At 38.4% G+C, this 18,026-nt stretch overlaps 1 protein-coding gene across 2 annotated transcripts in view; it reads left to right on the forward strand.

The window, feature by feature from the left end:
• EYS (eyes shut homolog) overlaps window positions 1-18,026 on the forward strand; it is a 771,550-nt gene that overhangs the window by 583,063 nt on the left and 170,461 nt on the right. For both annotated transcript variants that reach the window (XM_015859149.2, XM_032443873.1), the window contains one exon: window positions 1,481-1,707. In XM_015859149.2, the coding sequence (XP_015714635.2) occupies window positions 1,481-1,707 (227 nt within the window). The remainder of the gene's footprint in view (window positions 1-1,480; window positions 1,708-18,026) is intronic.

Consider the following 18,026-nt stretch of genomic DNA (forward strand, 5'->3'; position numbering starts at 1 on the left):
TTAAGCAAAGCTGATAATTAGCACAAACAAGTGGCATTGCTAACTCATTTCTAGCAAACCTGAGATAGAAAGTAATTAAATAGGAAGGAACTGATTAGCTGTCTGGTAGTTAAACTGAGAGCTCAAAAGCTGAGAGGAGAAAGATAATGTTGTCCTACACAAGCAAATTGGTGAGGGAAAATTAAGAATGTTGTTATTTTTGGTTTTTTTCTCTCTCTCTTGTCTGGGCTGAAGCCAATGGGATAAGGCTCAACAAGACCAAATGTGCACTTTGTCCACAACCCCAGGCAATGCTACAGGCTTGGGGCAGAGTGGCTGGAAGACTGTGTACTTGACTTGACTTGACTGTGTAATTGACCCCCAAATGGACTTGGGGGTACTGATTGATGCCCAGCTGAACATGAGTTAGCAGTGTGCCCAGGCAGCCAAGAAGGCCAACAGCATCCTGGCTTGCAACAGAAACAGTGTTTCCAGCAGGAACTCAGCTCTGGTGAGGCTGCACCTGGAGTACTGTGTCCAGTTTTAGGCCCCTCACTGAAAGAAAGACATTGAGGCTTTGGAGTGTGTTCAAAGAAGGGCAATAAAGCTGGTAAGGGGTGTGGAGCACAGGCCTTATGTGAAGCTGCTGAAGGAGCTGGATTTGTTCAGTCTAGAGAAGAGGGGGCTCAGGGGAGACCTTATTGCTCTCTATAACTTCCTGAAGGGAGGTTGTACTGAGCTGGGGGTTGGCCTCTTCTCTCATGTAACTGGTGATAGATCTAGAGGGAAGGGCTTCAAGCTGTGCCAGGGGAGATTTAGGATGGATGTTAGGAAATACTGCTTCTCTGAAAGAGTGGTCAGGCAGTGGAATGGGCTGCCCAGGGAAGTGATGGAGCCGTTGGCCCTGGAGGTGTTCAAGGAATGTTGGGACGTTGTGTTGGGACATGGTTTATTGAGAACTATTGGTGGTCAGTGGATGGTTGGACTGGATGATCTCTTAGGTCTTTTCCAACCTTGGTGATTCTGTGATTTTTGTATAGTCATTTATAACTAAATATAAAAGATGCTGCATTGTTGCATTGAAGCCCCTTTTTTTCTTTATATATTTATGCTTAATCAACTTGCATGGAAGTTGTGTTTTCTAGAATGGCTTCACAAGATTTGGTAACTTGAAGCTGTAAAATATTTAGTAATGTAAGCCTATATTTACTTACTACTCCATTGCTGACATGCACCAAAAGGAATTATTACAGCTTGTAGAAACCATGCTACATACATGGAGCTTATTTCTTGATCATTCACCTGGAAAAATACTGTTATCTTTTTTGCTACATTTCAAATTGAAGACTTGATTTCAGAATTACTAATGTACTCACATTTTCTTAAGTAAAGTCTGAATTTCTAAAGAAAAGGAAAGAACTATTTTAAAATCAAGCTAAAATGTTGTGAGAAAATCAGGTCTGTTATGTTTTGTTTTGATATTTTGTCCTTACTCTTTCAGAACTCCTGTACCTACATATCTGCCAACACCATTCCCTACAATTTCTTCTGATGTGCTGGCCCTGCCTGAGCCAGTCTTATCTCTGAGTGCCCCTGAGTTACCGTCTGTATGCCAGGAGGGATTGTGTCACAATGGAGGCACTTGTCATCCAATCTCCCTTCCTACTGGGGCCACCTCATTTGAGTGTGACTGCCCATTACACTTCACTGGACGGTTCTGCGAAAAAGGTAGTTGTGGCTCAATTTCTTCTACATCATTTGTGAAATGCACTTCTTCTGTTCCTTTGAGACAAGAAATGGGGAAGGAGTAATAGTAATCATGTTGCTCTGTTTACCATCTCAATTGTTGCTGATAACTCAGAAATGGATTCATTCAGGTATTTAGGATAATACTTTCTTGCAGTGTAAGGCAAGTGAAAGCATATCTGGGCATGTTAATAAGGGTAAGACTTTGGTTAATGGAAAAAAGAAAAAGTCTTATTTGTACAAAACTTTATGGACAGCTTTAATGCATAGCATACAATCTAATATTTCTTGAAAATAAGAAAGTTATTTTATGAATATAGGAACAATATTTTTTGTGTGTGTGATTCTGTAGATGATCCTTCAATGAAAAGTACTGTAGGTCATTTACACTTCTATTGTATTTATTCTGTTTATAATGCACAGTTTACTCAAATGAACATAATTAGAATTTCAATATAAAGAATTCTTTGAACAATTTTTGTTTCCGTGGGGAAAAAAAAACAAAAAAACAAAACAAAACAAAAAAAACCTAACTACTAGGCTTTCTGTTTTGAAATCCTAATTATTTTGCATTACCACTTTTCAGAAAGGTGTAGGGGTTTTTTGATAGATTTTGTAACTGGCTACTGAAGCTATTTTAGCATTTAAGTTGCAGTCAGTTTTTAATGTTGGTAGATAATTCTCATAGTATTGCACATCATCACTGCTGTACAGAAAAAGAAAAAAACACCTCAATTCTGATTATGCAACGGTAACATCCTCCAAATGAACATCCCGAGGTATAAAATGCCAACAGCGAGGGTTAAAAATGCACTTTCCAGACTGGTAGTGTATCTGAGCTAATATCACCTTGTATTACAGTGTGAAAGTAGGTCATTACTCTCAGTATGAGAAAATAATCAATGGCAGTCAGCTCAAAAAAATAATTGCAGTGTGTTGCTGTAGATATCAAAGATTATTATACTTTTCAGCCTTCCTCAAGTCTATAATGCTTTAAATCATATACATTCAGCTTTATCAGTGTAAAAATTGAATTCTGTTAATATGTTCTACATAGTTTGCATTTACTTTCAGTGGCTGTACAAATTGCATTGCAGAACAGTGGAACAGAAAAAGTGGGTTTCCTTCAAGGATAACAGGTTTATTTTCCATTCAGTGTGCTTCATCAAAGCATTTTCATTATTTTCATAAAGCATTTTGTCTGTATACATACATTTATTGTGCTAAAATTACTTCTCTGTTCCAAAGAATGCAGTAGACCTCCTTTGTATCAGCTATAAGTTATAATATGCGTGATGGGAGAATTTTGATTTTCCAGAGAGTTATGCTAGGAGAAGGCAATGTTAAATTTAAATAGGAGTTTGGTAGACCTCTTGTCTACCATCCCATACCAGGTTATATGCACAACCACAGCACTGGGTGATTCCTTTTCTGGATTCCGCTCATGTCTGACTGGTACATGTTCTAATCTAGTTCTACTTTACGAATGATCTGTCAGTCCCAAGGGATCTTCTGCTCTTTGGTGTTTTCAGTGAAAAAAGATGTAATCTAGCTCTGAATAATGTCATTATTCAAAGAGCACTTACCTCACAGAGCCACAGACTTTTGTCAAGCTGTCTTCCAGACCACTGACTGAAACAACTATTTTTATGTTCCTCATACAAAAATATGTCATTCTAAGCCATTTCCACCTTTGAAACTTAACCAGGACAGGCCTGCTGAGTTCCTACAATGGGGTGAGCTGGCTGTCTTTCAACTGCGTTTTTGGAGAATTTACCTATTTATCTTGCACATGTAAAGGAAGTAGTTATCTTCTCTGGGTCCCTTTTCTGTAACTTTGTTTCAAAAACCAGGTGTGGAAATATGACTGAATTATAACCACTTCATGAGCAAATTTAAAGCAGGGGACTATACAATAAGACAGTGTTGTAACTAGAGCTAGGATGATGATGACCAAAACATCCTACTTTAGACACAATGGTAACTGTGCAGTTTGGTAAAATCTGAATAGGAATTTAAAATAATAATAATAATAATAATGAAACAGGTAGCTCTGTTATAGAATGTAACATCAGATGTATAACCATATCATCCTTTTAATGGCTGTGTGTCTCATTTCCATGAGATTTCTCTTTTTTCTAAACTTGGAAAAGAAGCTGTCTGCATTGCAGAAGCTTGCAGGCATGTGTGATGAAGAGATTTTTAACAGTGATCCATTTTTCTGCATAGGATGTGCTGTAATAGATTAAACATGGAAAAAATGTCTTTTTTTCCCATTGTATGGGGGAGACAAATTAAGGAGTTCTCTTCACAGATCTCTGCTTTTACAATGCACAACCTCACCTTCAATAGCTCTCTGCTTCATGCTTAGCACTGCTGTGTCACCAGGGCTGCAGTTTGTGACAAGCATAGTGGCAGCTCCCTGGGAAGCTGCAACCCATGTGTTTCCACGCTGTATGATTATATAGATCAGGATCAGATTTTATGTATTCTATATTTAGCAGCTGAAAAGTAACTGTAGCATAAAGTTTTTACTTAACTGCCCAGCTGAACTATCATTGTAATGTTCTGACATTCAGGGACCAGTTCTTCAGAAAGTATGGGAAGAACTCATAATTACAGAGCATGAATGTATCCAGTGATCATTTTGTAATCATATATTATAGATCAGGGAGAAACAGTAATCACGGAGTAAGAGTGTACTGAGATTACAGGGAGAAAATAAAAAGTCTTGTATACAATCCAATCAAGGAAATTGTGTTTTGACTCTGTAAGAATAAATGTACCTAACTGTTTTAATCATACTATGATCTATACGTGCATATTTCACACACTGTTCTACCTAGAAATCTACCTTATATCTACCACTGATTAAATTCAGGAGGAAAATACTTACCTACCTGGCATAGAAACAGTCAACAAGACCCACTGCAGGGTCTTGTTCACAAAACCTTGCACAATTATTTTGTCTTTGTACATTTATTTTATATTTGGTCTAAGATGTATCACTTCACTTCTTGGTAGTAAACATGTATTTCTGATAGCACACAAGACCATCTTCTATGGTGAAAGCAACTGAATGTCATTATCTCAGTTATGTAGTTCAGTTTGATAGGAGTTATGAAATAGTTCCTTCTCCTATTAGGTTACTCCTTAACCAATAAACTACAGCAGATTGTTCTCCTCTCATAAGAAATATGTTGAGGTCAAAAGCATCATGGATATAGTAAGGACAACCGGATTTCTTGCAGGGTTTTTATGTTCAAGAATCTGATACCTCAGAAATCTGTGATATGTTTAAATAATGATATTTAAAAGTAGAAATCTATCTCTACTAGAGAACAATTTATATGAATCAGTCTATTTCCTAAAGTGAAACTGAAGATATGAATGATGTATAAGTCTATAAAACCCATAAACAGCCTATAAACAGGAGGGGAGTCAGCTCTTTGAAAGGGCAGATAACAGCAGGACAAGAGGAAATGGTTTTAAGTTGAAGGAGGGAAGATTTAGGTTAGATATCAAGGGGAAGTTCTTTACTATGAGAGTGGTGAGGTGCTGGAACAGGCTTCCCAGAGAGGTTGTGGATGTCCCATCCCTGGAGGTGTTCAAGACCAGTTTGGATGAGGGCCTGGGTGCTGTGGTCTAGTATTGAATGTGGAGGTTGATGCCCCTGCCCCCAGTGGCAGGGGGATTGGATACTGGTGATCCTTGAGGTCCCTTCCAGCCTGGGCCATTCTGTGATTCTGTGATATGATTCTATGTTAATTCTGAGGCCTCAATTCTTGTAATACTGCTTTAAAATTGTTTAATTTGTTGTTTAATGCAAATTTCCAGTGTTATTTTTGCTGCCAGTTAAAATTAATTTTTACTAGTAAACAGTGTGTACTAGGTCATATAGCAGAAAGGAAGGACTGTACAATAAGGAAATATAGTGAAGGTTAACCTAAAATATCATGGCTAAATAGTGTACTTTTCCTTTCTGGGTAAATATGCTTTGATTTTAACATGAAATGTCTTTATTCCTTCCCCCGTTAAACAGTTCTTTATTAGCTAAGTTGTTTTATCTGTTTCATTGTGATTTCCCTACACACAAGCGGAAAATGCAGAATGTTTCTTTCCTAGCATGAAGGCAGATGATTGTTTATTATGGTAGAGTTCACAGTGATAGGTTTAGAATATCATTGTCTTGCATGTGCAAAGAAAGTATGTGTCTGATTGTTAATTATAAGATTAACATCTTTAACGTCTCTAAATATTTTAGTATTCTATAAAAGTTTTATAAATTGTTCAATCAATGAATTTTTAAATGTCATGTGTTAAAAACAGGAAATCATCTGTTAAATTTGATATTTTGCTTGTGTATATGCTATACTTAAAGGTCAGTTCTTTTAAAGTGGGAGGCTGTTACAGGCATTTATCTTTTACCTGTCCCACCTAGAAATCTTGCTATATTTGTTCTCAGATACATGCTTTTGAATACTTGATTTATTTAATAAAATTGGTTATATCACCTTAAACATTAAAGATTTATTTTAGTAGCAGCTTTTCCATAATTTTCTCATAACTTAGCAGTTCTGACTTGCATCACTGACTAATATAATTCACTTCAGAGTACTTTTTCTTGTCTTTATTTGTTTTTGAAAATAAATGTAGCTGGTCCATGAGGTAAAGATTTCAATCATATTTTGACAGAGTGAATGTCATGACTCTGCTATGTCAATGGTCTGTTTATGTCCTCTGTAATGCTTTATACTGTGTATAACAAATCTATAACAGCTTGCAGCATCAAAAAGAAGGAAGAAAAAGTGGAAATCGTATGCGGAAGTGTGTGAGGAGGGCCAGCCTCTCCCAGTAAGCTTACTTAAGAGGCTGGGGGGAGACATTATTGCTCTCTTCCAATACCTGAAAGGTGCTTACAGTTAGAGTGGGGTTAGTCTCTTCTCACTGGTGACAGGATGAGAGGAAATGGCCTCAAGCTGCACCAGGGTAAGCTTGGGCTGAATGGTAGGAAACACTTCTTTACTGAAAGGATTGTTTGTTAAGCACTGGAATAGGCGCCCCAGGGAAGTGGTGGAGTCACCATCCCTGGATGTGTTTAAAAACCATTTTAGGTTGTAGCTGGACTTGATCTTGAGGGTCTTTTCCATGCTGAGCTGTTCTATGATTCTCTGATTCTATATGTCACCTCTGGGGATTATGACTACACATGTTTTATTTCTAAATTGCGGGAGAGCTGATACATGTTTATCACAAACAATATATGTACAACTCACCAAATTCTGGGATTCTTTTAATACAGATATTTTGATATTTTCATAGGTATTTCTAAGGAAAACAAGTTATGTACTTCATTTTCCTTTTTATGCATTAGTAGATATGAAGAAAATACTGCATTTAAAATGACAAAAAATATTTAACAATATTGCAGTCCAAGAAAAAAAAGCACCTGTACTTCCAATATTTAATTATTTTGTTCTTCAGTTCTCCATTTTTATTTTTAGGAAAGTTTCTAGATTTGGTTTCAGAAGTTGTATGATTTGGGAGAATTTGTACAAATATATATATTTTTGTAGCCGCAGATTTTTTTTATTGTTTGAAACAATATTTTATTTTCTGATCATCAGCTTAACCTTTAAATAAATACTTTTTATCTTTAAAAAACAAAATTGTCATATAACTTACAATACGATATTATGCAACAGCTTTTGGAAAACAGTCTATTCATGGATGAATATGGAGACAACCACAGAAGTCCAAGATCAGTGTTTTTGCTATGTAACCACTGGTATGTAAACTAATCACTCAGACTGCAACTTCTTGGCAAGTTCAGTCAAGTATTTATGTTTTGTAGAAGCAATTTCCAAAGCAAATAACTCTGATTGTTGAAAAGAGAGGGCCCTTGGTTCTTGAGGGCAAATGGTCATTTTAGTATAGCATTGATTTTCCAAACTAGTGGACCGGCAGATTATGCACTGTGTTTGTAGTCCTACATATTAGCTTGCAGATTCTCACTGAATGTGGTTAGTACTTGCAGTCTGGTCTTGTTTTTCAATTATTTATACCTCCTTCTTCGAGGAAATAGCTCTTTTCTGAGAATCATATGTGACTGACTTGGCTGTCAGTCTTAGTGTTTGCCCATTATAAAAGAAGTTTTCATGTATAATGTAGATATAAGAAAGAGACTCTTTTTTAGTGTTTCTAGAAACTGATCTATTTCATTTTGTAGTTGTTTGTGGAAGCACAATGCAAAATCACTGATGTGAAGCTATCTTTCCTTATTAGTATGGGTAGAAGGTATGAGCCTGCCCCAGTTTCAGTGCTGGAGATAGGCAAAGGGCTCTTCTCCTGGGACTTCAGCAAGACAGAGAAAGAAAACAGTTATTTTGCCAGACTATAGTTGCAGTGGACTGCATTCTCTTTGCCCTGAATTTTAAAATGTGCATGTTTTAGGTAGTTTTGTTAAGTATTACAGCCACAAAAACAGAACTGAAGAAGCAAATCAGATATTAGCTATCTAAAATGCTGTCCAGTGCAAGGTACATTACCCAACATTGTATTTTGGACTCTGTTTATCTCTGTAAAAATTAGCAAGGTATAACATAACCTTCATTTGATTTCATATAATTTGACCAGGGGAGTTAGCAGTGACGTAAGGCATAGCCATGTATGTATTTATATGCATATATGTGCACACAACTTCAATTAAAGGAACTATTTTACATTATAGTAAAAAAGAATAAATATTTGGCTTGCTGATATAAGACTGCAAGTTTTGTGAGCTCTTTCATTACTTTCTCAAAGAAGCAGAAAATAATAATAATACCGTAGCACTTTGTTATTACATACTGAAGTATTACATACTTGTGCTTGGTCTCTTAACTGCTTATTAAACTGGGAAGTCTCCAAATGTTTATATGGATTTGAGAAACTCTTTTTGACATTGATCTAAAAGTGTCTTTTAAATGAAGAGTCAGATTGTTGTGTTAGTATAGGCATGATATGCAAGTCATAGTAAAAAATATTTCTGATAAAAAGCAAAATTCTAAAGGTTAAGCTGTAATTATCATTTATGTTTGGTGAGCTGTTAATATGCCTGAAGTAGAATGAAATTTCCAGCTATACTTTTAGAAAAAAATAGGCATCTTTCCATTTATTTAATTTCTTTGTAACTTTTTAGCTTAGTAACTAAATTTGTAACTTCTTTATTATCAAGCAAATGTAAAAACAAACAATCTTGTAAACATACCATGAGTAATATTTCTGTTTCCCTATTCATACTAGTCTCTTTGGTCTAATATAAAGTATAGATTCACTTAGGCCAACTGTTGCTGTGTAGCTGGAGAATGACTCATATTTCATCCCCTGAGGGATCCATTTGAGGACAGTCAGATAAATATGATCTCAATCAATGTTTTCAGATAGGGTGTCTGTCAGTATTTTTACTTGTGTGTTTTCAAAAGATTCATTCTTTATTCTCCGCTAAATATTACTGTCATTATTTAGGTTCTGTATCCTCACCACATCTTATTTTTGTTCTTTCTGTCTTTGGAAATAACTTAACCAACAGAAAAAGAGTAACTAGGTTGGATATATTTTTCCTGATGTTTCCTGAAGTTCTGACAAAGCTTTTCCTCTATTGTTACCTTTTGTGTTCTTCCTATAACCTTTGAAGTTTTGACAGATCCACTAATATGGTCATGCACAGACTTTATGGAATTGAAAATATGTAAAGAAGGGAAGACATCCAGTCTCATATTAGCAGCAAAATTGCCTGGACATGGTAGGTGAACTTCATAGAACCATGGAATGGTTTGGGTTGGAAGGGACCTCAAGAATCATCAAGCTCCAAGCCCCCTGCCACAGGCAGGGACACCAACCTCTGCATTCAGTACTAGACCAGGTTGCCCAGGGCCTCATCCAGGCTGGCCTTGAACACCTCCAAGGACAGGGTATCCACAACCTCTCTGGGCAGCCTGTTCCAGCACCTCACCACTCTCATAGTAAAGAGCTGGCATCCAAGAGCTAAATCTTCCCTCCTTCAACTTAAAGCAATTTCCCCCTGTCCTACTGTTATCTACCCTTTCAAAGAGTTTATTCCCCTCCTGTTTACAGGCTCTATTTATGTACTGGAAGGCTGCAATGCGTTCACCCCACAGCCTTCTCTTCTCCAGGCTAAACAAACCCAGCTCTATCAGCCTGTCCTTGTAGGAGAGGTGCTCCAGCCCTCTGATCATCTTTGTGGCTACGCTCTGGTCACTCTCCACCAGCTCCCAGTCTTTCTTGTATTGGGGACTCCAGACTTGGACACAGTACTTCAGATGGGGCCTCATGAGGGCAGAGTAGAAAGGGACAATCACCTCCCTGTTCCTGCTGGCCACCCCCCTTTTTATGGAACTTCCTTCTTAGTTCATAAAATTTTGGAGAATATCCACAGTCCAGTGTCATTTTATCAGTTACTACATGTCAGTTTTGTATTTGCTATGAGTTAATTTGCTTAAGTGTTTTTGAAAGTGGAGAAGAACGAGACTTTGGGGGAAAAGCAGCTAGGTTCATAAGTGGTAAAGCAATTCTGAGATAATCCTTTGACTACCCTTCTGAATTGCTGGTAGAATTTTACCACCTCAAAAACAAATGTTGGTGTAACTGAGCTTCAAGGTAATTTAATATTACATTTTCATGTAACTTAGAAAATATGTCCCAGATCCTTTGGAGTGTGTCGGCTTTACATCTATTTATCTTCAAGAACATGACAAGTAGGAGTGATTTGTGTACTTTATGTTGAAAACTCTGGCATTCTGCTACTTAATATCCCAAACTGGAATCCATCCTATTCTTAGTTAGATAAGGGATGCAGCTTTTCAGTTCAAAACAACTTACATCTCGAACACTTCCAGAGCACTTTGTGAAACTGTAAAGGATTATGGCATTTTTCTGTGGTTACGGATTAAGACCAGATTAAAAGCATGATTTAACAGTACCTTCAGATATACCTGAGTTATATTTAGAGGGAAGATAAGGTAAGGAAGCAGCTTTTTGAAACAAGGTAAACATTGAGCAAAATGTCATCCACTTAAAACAGTTGTTGTCCAAGATGCTGTAAAATGATTAACCATGCAACTGCCACTTGCCCCCAGTTCAAGATCTTCAGAACACTTATAGGGTCTATTGCTATGGGGTATACTGCAGGGTGTTAATTGCTTTGAAAAATGTAAAAACGGTAAAAAATAATGATAGAAATATTCTGAAGAGACATCAGTTTACTAGTATGTTATCCGCTCTTCATTCGCAACTCTACATCCTGTCATGAGCTATTTAAAATAATTGCTTTTAGGTAATGGATACAAATTTCTCATTTTATCAAGTAAAATGAGATAGCTGTCACATTTAGCTATAAAGGCTTTTGTGGATAAATACTTTTTAAAGAAGTTATCCTTTTATTTTTGGGGGGAAAAACAACAACAACAGCAAAAAGTGAATGAAAGCAGTGGATAAATCTCTATCCTCATGTAAATCAGACCATTGAAATTTTGGTATTTCTAGCATTCAGCATTAAAATTGCTGTTTAATATGGATGAAAGCTTTCTTGTAATAGTAATCTTTAGAAGAACTGAAAGAATTTGATAACAAACACCATTTCAGACAATAACAGATAGCAGAAAATGAAGTAATGAAGAGTTTAGAGTTTGTTGGGGAAAAGCTTTATTTCCTTCATTTTCCACTTGAAACTGTTGGTATAAAAATTGATTGTTTCCAAAGCTTGTAGCCTACTCAGCTACTAATCACCCAACTTCTTCATGTCATTTTTCATTCAAAGATAACCACTGTTGCGCAGGTGACAAATGCGTGCTTTTTTGCTTCCTTCTCCATTTATGGAATTTGCTGGAAACACCTTTTGTTAATCCCTGAGTTCTTGCCATTTGTTCTGTTTGTGCTAATTGCTGATAATCAAGTCATCTGCAGAAATGCTATGTGCCTCCCCAGGCAGTATGGCAATACAACAGCAGAATTATTTTCTGAGCCTGTCTCTTTTGCATTCTTCCACTGGAAGCACTGTGCACTAAAGCAGGTGAGGTGCTTTAAATAATCTCTTTGAGTTTTATTACATAGCCTGTAACAGTGAGACATAGAAGTCTGTGCTCAATTTAATAGCATAGAATAAATAGTAGTTAGTTAGGTTTTTTGCCATTGAAATCACCTGTATTATTGAGTTAGGATAACTGTAGATTTTACTGCCTTGACAGTTTGATTTCAAGAATGCTGCTGTTAACAACAGAAGGGCTGTTTCATTTGTGGATACAGAGATGTGCAACTGCTGGTCCCAGACCATTCTTATGAGTTTCAATCAGCTGAGAGTGATGCTACCATCACTAGGAACCTCACCTCAGCACACTTTTCAGGAGCATGTCAGCTGGCAGATCCCTTTATGCCACCTTCCAAAATGAGTGTTCATTCATGGAATACCTTGAGTTCTAGGGGATCCACTAGTGTAATTGAGTCAATTTCCTGGCTCCACACCAGACTACAGAAAATTCAAACTCAGTGTCTGAGAGCATTATCCTAAACTCTAGCAGCTCAGGTCATAAAATCTCAAGTTACAGATTTACCACTGTAATAGTTTACCACTATGCTAAAGCAAGTTCTATACAGTAAGTGACTATGACTAGGGTCTGTGCCCACTGCCCTGGGCAGCCTGTTCCATGCCCAACCACCTTCTGGTGAAGAACCTTTCATTATACCTAGCCTGACCCTCCCCTGACACAGCTCCATGCCATTCCCTTGGGCCCCTACCAGTGTCACTAGAGAGCAGAGCTCAGCACCACTACTCCAGTCTATGTGGACTGACTGGACTTGACGCACCTCAGGGTACAGCTGGTCCTTTTGGCTGCCAGGGCATACTGCTGACTTCCCATCTAATTTTCTGTTGACCAAAACCCTAGATTCCCTTCCACAGGGCTGCTGTCCATATGTAGATCAGTTCTGTGCAGAACATGTGGGAGATTTTAAAGCCTGTGAGTATGCATGTTTCAATGGAATTAAGGGGGAAAAAAAAAAGTGAATGCACCATCAGCAGAGTAAAGGATTGAGGTATTAACTGAACAGAAAAGCAACTTTCTGTTAGATTCTTGCTCAGTGTTTTAGGCATGAAATTGCACAAACAAAAATAATTTTCCTAAGTGGCTTACAGTTGTCCATAGCAAGAATTTTCTTCTTTAAGAAAATAAAGATAACTTTCCTATTAGCTTCTGTCAATCATAATACATAGTAATTGGGTAATTGTCAGTGGACTTTTTAGGATAGCTCCAAGAGCCAAAGAATTTTAAAATTTGTGAGATGATCACAAAGAATTCCTGGTGAAGCTCCTGATATCCATTAAGTCTTGGCCAGATAATCACAGTCCTGAAACAGTTATGTGAATTATAGTGTTTGCCTTCTGAAAATACCAGCTGCTGAATTCAATTTCCAGTAGACAGCTGACTTGCAAAAATATTTTCCAACACATGGCATTATTTTTAATACCATCCTATGGAAATAATCATAGCTCTGTAGTTACTTTGTCTTTTTATTCACATCAACAATCTGTTTCAGCAAAGCATTTATATTAGGAAGAATGTATGATATGGCGAAGTACAGCACGGTAAGTAAAAAAAAAAAAAAGAAAAGAAGAAGTGTTATCTACCTCTACTGATGTAAACTGATGTAATCTACCTGGCCTTTTACACTGTCTGGATAACATCCTTTTCTCTAAAATAGAGACAAGAATTTCACAGATGGTCCATGGCTGGATAGTCTCACTCAGAGTTGTGGTTAATGTGTGCTTGATGTCTATGGAGTAGACCAGTGGTGACGTTCGGGTCTGTATTGAGTCCAGTATTAGTTAAGATCTTTGTTGGTGGTGTAAATGAGTGCACCCCCAGTAAGTTTGCTGATGATACCAAGCTGTGTTGTGTAGTCAACATTCAGAAAGGAAAAGGTGCCATCCTGAGGGACACTGACAGACCTCAGAAGTGAGCCTATGAAGCTCATGAAGTTCAGCAAGGCCAGTTGCAAGGTGTTACACCTTGGTCAGGGCAATCCCAAGCACAGATGCAGGCTGAGCAGATTGAGAACACCCCTGTATGGGAACTGTTAGGTCATAGCCTGAACCAGTGATTGAGCACCTGGTGAAGATGTGTGGCCTGCCCTGAGAGCACAGGTGGAAGCAGTTCATCTGCATGACTCAGGGTCCACCCCTTGCTAACCTATTTTAAAGGCTGGCAGCCACAATAAAAGAATATCTGCTTAGAAATTGTTTTATTTGGGAGATTTTTCCAGTGAGCCCTTATCTTCAGAATGGGGTAAGCTATTCTTTCCTTTCTTGGGTTTCCCGAAAACTGATTATTCCAGTTCTATTATTGCAGTTTGAGCCCTGATGAAAAGGGCTTGAGGGTTTTTGTAAGTGAAAATTCACATGATATGGTAACTTGTACTTGTAGCTCAGAAATCTAACCATATCCTTGGTTGCATGAAAGGGAGAATGGCAAATGGGGTTGAGGAAACAATCATCACCCTCTTGCAGAGAGACCATGCTGGAGCAAGTTAGAAGAGGCCCACAAATAAGATGGAGCACCTCTCCTATAAAAACAGGCTGAAGGAGCTTTCTTTAGGCTGGAGAAATTCTCATTGTGGCCTTTCAGTACCTAATGAGGACCCAAGGAGAAACAGTTCTAACTTGTAAGAGAATTCTTTTAGATAAGACATTCTGAATAAATTTTGTACACTGGGGATGGTGAGGCACTGGCACAGGTTGTCTGGAAAAGTTGTGGATTCCTGGAAGCATCCAAGGATAGACTGGGTGGGGACTTCGGGAAGCCTAGTCTAGTGGAAGTTGTCTTTTTCCAGGCAGGGTCTGGGAACTGTCTGATCATTAAGGTCCAACCCAAACCATTTTATTATTCTGTATTTCCATATATCATATATCAGCCTCATCTCCTTCTACAACTGGGTGACCAGGCTTGTAGATAAGGGAAAGGCAGTTGATGTACTCTACCTAGACTTCAGCAAAGCCTTTGACATGGTCTCTCACAGTATTCTCCTGAGGAAACTGGCTGCCCATGGCCTAGACAGGTATACCCTTCTTTGGGTAAGGAACTGGCTAGAGGGTCATGCCCAGCGGTTAGTGGTTAATGGGTTTAAGTCTGGCTGGCGACCCGTTACAAGTGGTGTCCCCCAGGGGTCGGTTCTAGGGCCCATCTTGTTTAACATCTTCATTGATGACCTGGATGAGGGGATTGAGTGTACCCTCAATGAGTTTGCAGATGACACCAAGTTGGAAGGTGGTCTTGATCTGCCTGAGGGTAGGGAGGCCCTTCAGAGGGATCTGGATAGGCTGCAGTGCTGGGCTGAGGTGAATGGGGTGAGATTCAACAAGGTCAAGTGCCGGGTCCTGCACTTTGGCCACAATAACCCCATGCAGCTTGAGGAATATGATTTAGCTGGGAAGCATTGGTAATGGTTGGACTGGATGATCTTCTAGGTCTTTTCCAACCTTGATAATTCTGTGATTCTGTGATAGGCTTGGGGCTGAGTGGCTGGATGACTGTGAAGAGGAAAGGGGCCTGGGGGTGTTGGTTGATGCTCATCTGAGCATGAGCCAGCAGTGTGCCAGGTGGCCAAGAAGGTCAACAGCATCTTGGCCTGTATAAGAAATAGTGTGGCCAGCAGGAGCAGAGTCATCCCCCTGTACTCAGCTCCGGTGAGGCTGCATCTCAAGTACTGTGTTCAGTTTTGGGCTCCTCACTACAAGAAAGACACTGAATCCCTGGAACATGCCCAGAGAAGGGCAACAAAACTTGTGAGGGGTCTGGAGCACAAGTTTTATGAGGAACGGGGACTCAGGGAGCTGGGATTGTTTAGCCTGGAGAAGAGGAGGCTCAGGGGAGACCTCATTGCACTCTACAACTGAAGGGAGATTGTGATGAGGAGGGGTTTGGCCTCTTCTCCCAGGCAACAAACAGGACCCAAGGAAAAGGCTGCAAGTTGTATCAGATGAGGTTTAGACTGGATATAAGGAGGAACTTTTACTCTCAGAGAGTGGTCAGGCACTGGAATGGCCTGCCCAAGGAGGTGGTGGAGTCGACATCCTTGGCACTGTTCAAAAGGCATCTGGATAAGGAGCTAGGAGATATGGTTTAGTGGTTTTCTGTAGGTATGATAAAGGGAGGGTGGTTGGATTAGACAATCTTGTAGTTCCTTTCCAACCTTATGATTCTATGATACTTCTGTGTTATGTAATAGTAGGCAGGAGTTTTCTGAAGCTGTTTGATAGGGCAAGAAGTATGCAAATAAAACTCATTGCTAACTGAGGAATTTAACTTATTTTTTATATTTGAAATTTGCCACAAACTCACTTGTAGTGTCATTATCTTATTCCAGTACAGATGGAGCCTACAGGTCAGGGTTTTTGTCATTGTTAAGATGCACTCTCAGCCAAGACCTTACTAACCTTGGGATTAATCTTTATTGTGTTTCTTATGAAAATGCTTAATATATTTTCTGCATTTTCTGAACAGACACATTCTTCATCCTTTGTTAAGGTTGTATTAATGGCACACTGAATTCCTGCTGAGTGGTTACAGTTTCAGAAGCAGTAGATTAATACTGTACTATAATACTTCTGTGCCTTATTTTTCACATAACCTAGCAGAAGTACATAGGACACTGTATGGTATGCTTCTTGGTGAATTAGACTAGGACTATTTCTTCTTTCTCTTATTTTTTTTTTAGACATTGTTAGACTGTTCAAGGTTGGTATCATGTCTTTATTTTATGGCTTTGATCCCCTAAATAGTAGCTGATTTAATGCAGTTGTGTATATGTATATAATGTGGAAAGCAATATAGAAATACTGTATTTCAACTTCATAGGAGGTTGAACTCGTTGTCGTCTTTGTTCTTCCTCTTTTTTCCTGTAGCTGCTGTTTTCTTTGTAACTTGCCAAGTCATCCAGAGCAGAGTCGATAGAATAGAAAAAGACAACTGCATCTGTTTTTTTAATGAGGTGCAGAAGAAAGATAGAGACATCTTTTAAAATCTCCTTGTATTCGATTATTTCTTATATAGAGCAGTCTGTCAAAAGTAATGGCAACCTTATATGTGGATTTTCCCTCTTTGCTCAGATGGAAGGTGATGTCTTCTGCCCGATGCCTGCTAACTGTTGTAAAGTTGAATTTGTTTTTTTATAGTCCAGAAAAAACACCACTGCTTTCCAGTCCAAACAAGTTTAAATCTAACAGATGTAAAGTATGTGTTGTGCATCAGCAACAGTATTGCTCCGTGAAGCCGACTCAGCCAACCAACAGTTTTCCAGCTCACTCACTTAAAACAGCATTTGTTATAGTTAATCAAGCAATTTCACACAAGAATCAAGAACAGATACATTCTGTGGTAAGGGCATACATGGTGGTTATGTTAAAAGGTAGTTTTGGTGGGGGGAAAAAAATATTTCTACATAAAATACCCAAGATTTCCTATTGCTTTTATGTGTTATCTGCCCATAACCACTGTGCTCAGTGACTACTTACAAGTGATCATGACAATTACTGTGAAAATGATAGTACAACAGGAAACATTTCTACACTGTGAGGATGGCAGGGCACTGGGGCAGGTTTCCCACAGAGGCTGTGGAGTCTCCTACTTGGATATCTTCAAAAGCCACCTGGATGTTTTCCTGGGTGACCCTGCTTGGATGGGGTTGGACCATATGGACATGGAGGTCTGTGTCAACCTCAGCCATTCTGGGATTCGGCGATATGTAATAAACAAAATTTGAATCTGTTTACTTATTGGTAGGAATCCAGATGCAGTTATACAAACAGTCATTCTAATTGTAGTATAAGAGTTGTTATAAGTGTATAAAGGTTTCCCTGATTCTATCACCAAGTAAAGACTGAGCTATAAATTTTCTTCCTTTATGTGGGAGGGGTGACTGAGGGGGAAAATGTTGTTTCTGTGTGTTTTTGCTGTAATTCAGAGACTGTAAGTTTTTATTCTGAGAGAGAACTTAGAACTTTGTAGAAAACAAGTTATAGCAACATAACTGCTGAGTAACTACTGAAGAAATGATGAATGCAAAAACTTTGAAAAGGTTAACTTTTATGAATATGCTGAAGATTAAGTATTATTCCTTCTGCCCTTGATATTTCTGGATAACAGTGTGTGCATAATAAAATCCAAAAGTTTTCTATGCTATATTTCACTACAGTCTTGTTAACTCATTATTTACTTCCTTTTGTAATTGTGGCATACCTGATAATTCAGACC

This window comes from Coturnix japonica, chromosome 3 (assembly GCF_001577835.2).
Source record: "Coturnix japonica isolate 7356 chromosome 3, Coturnix japonica 2.1, whole genome shotgun sequence".
Taxonomy (NCBI): Eukaryota; Metazoa; Chordata; class Aves; order Galliformes; family Phasianidae; genus Coturnix; species Coturnix japonica.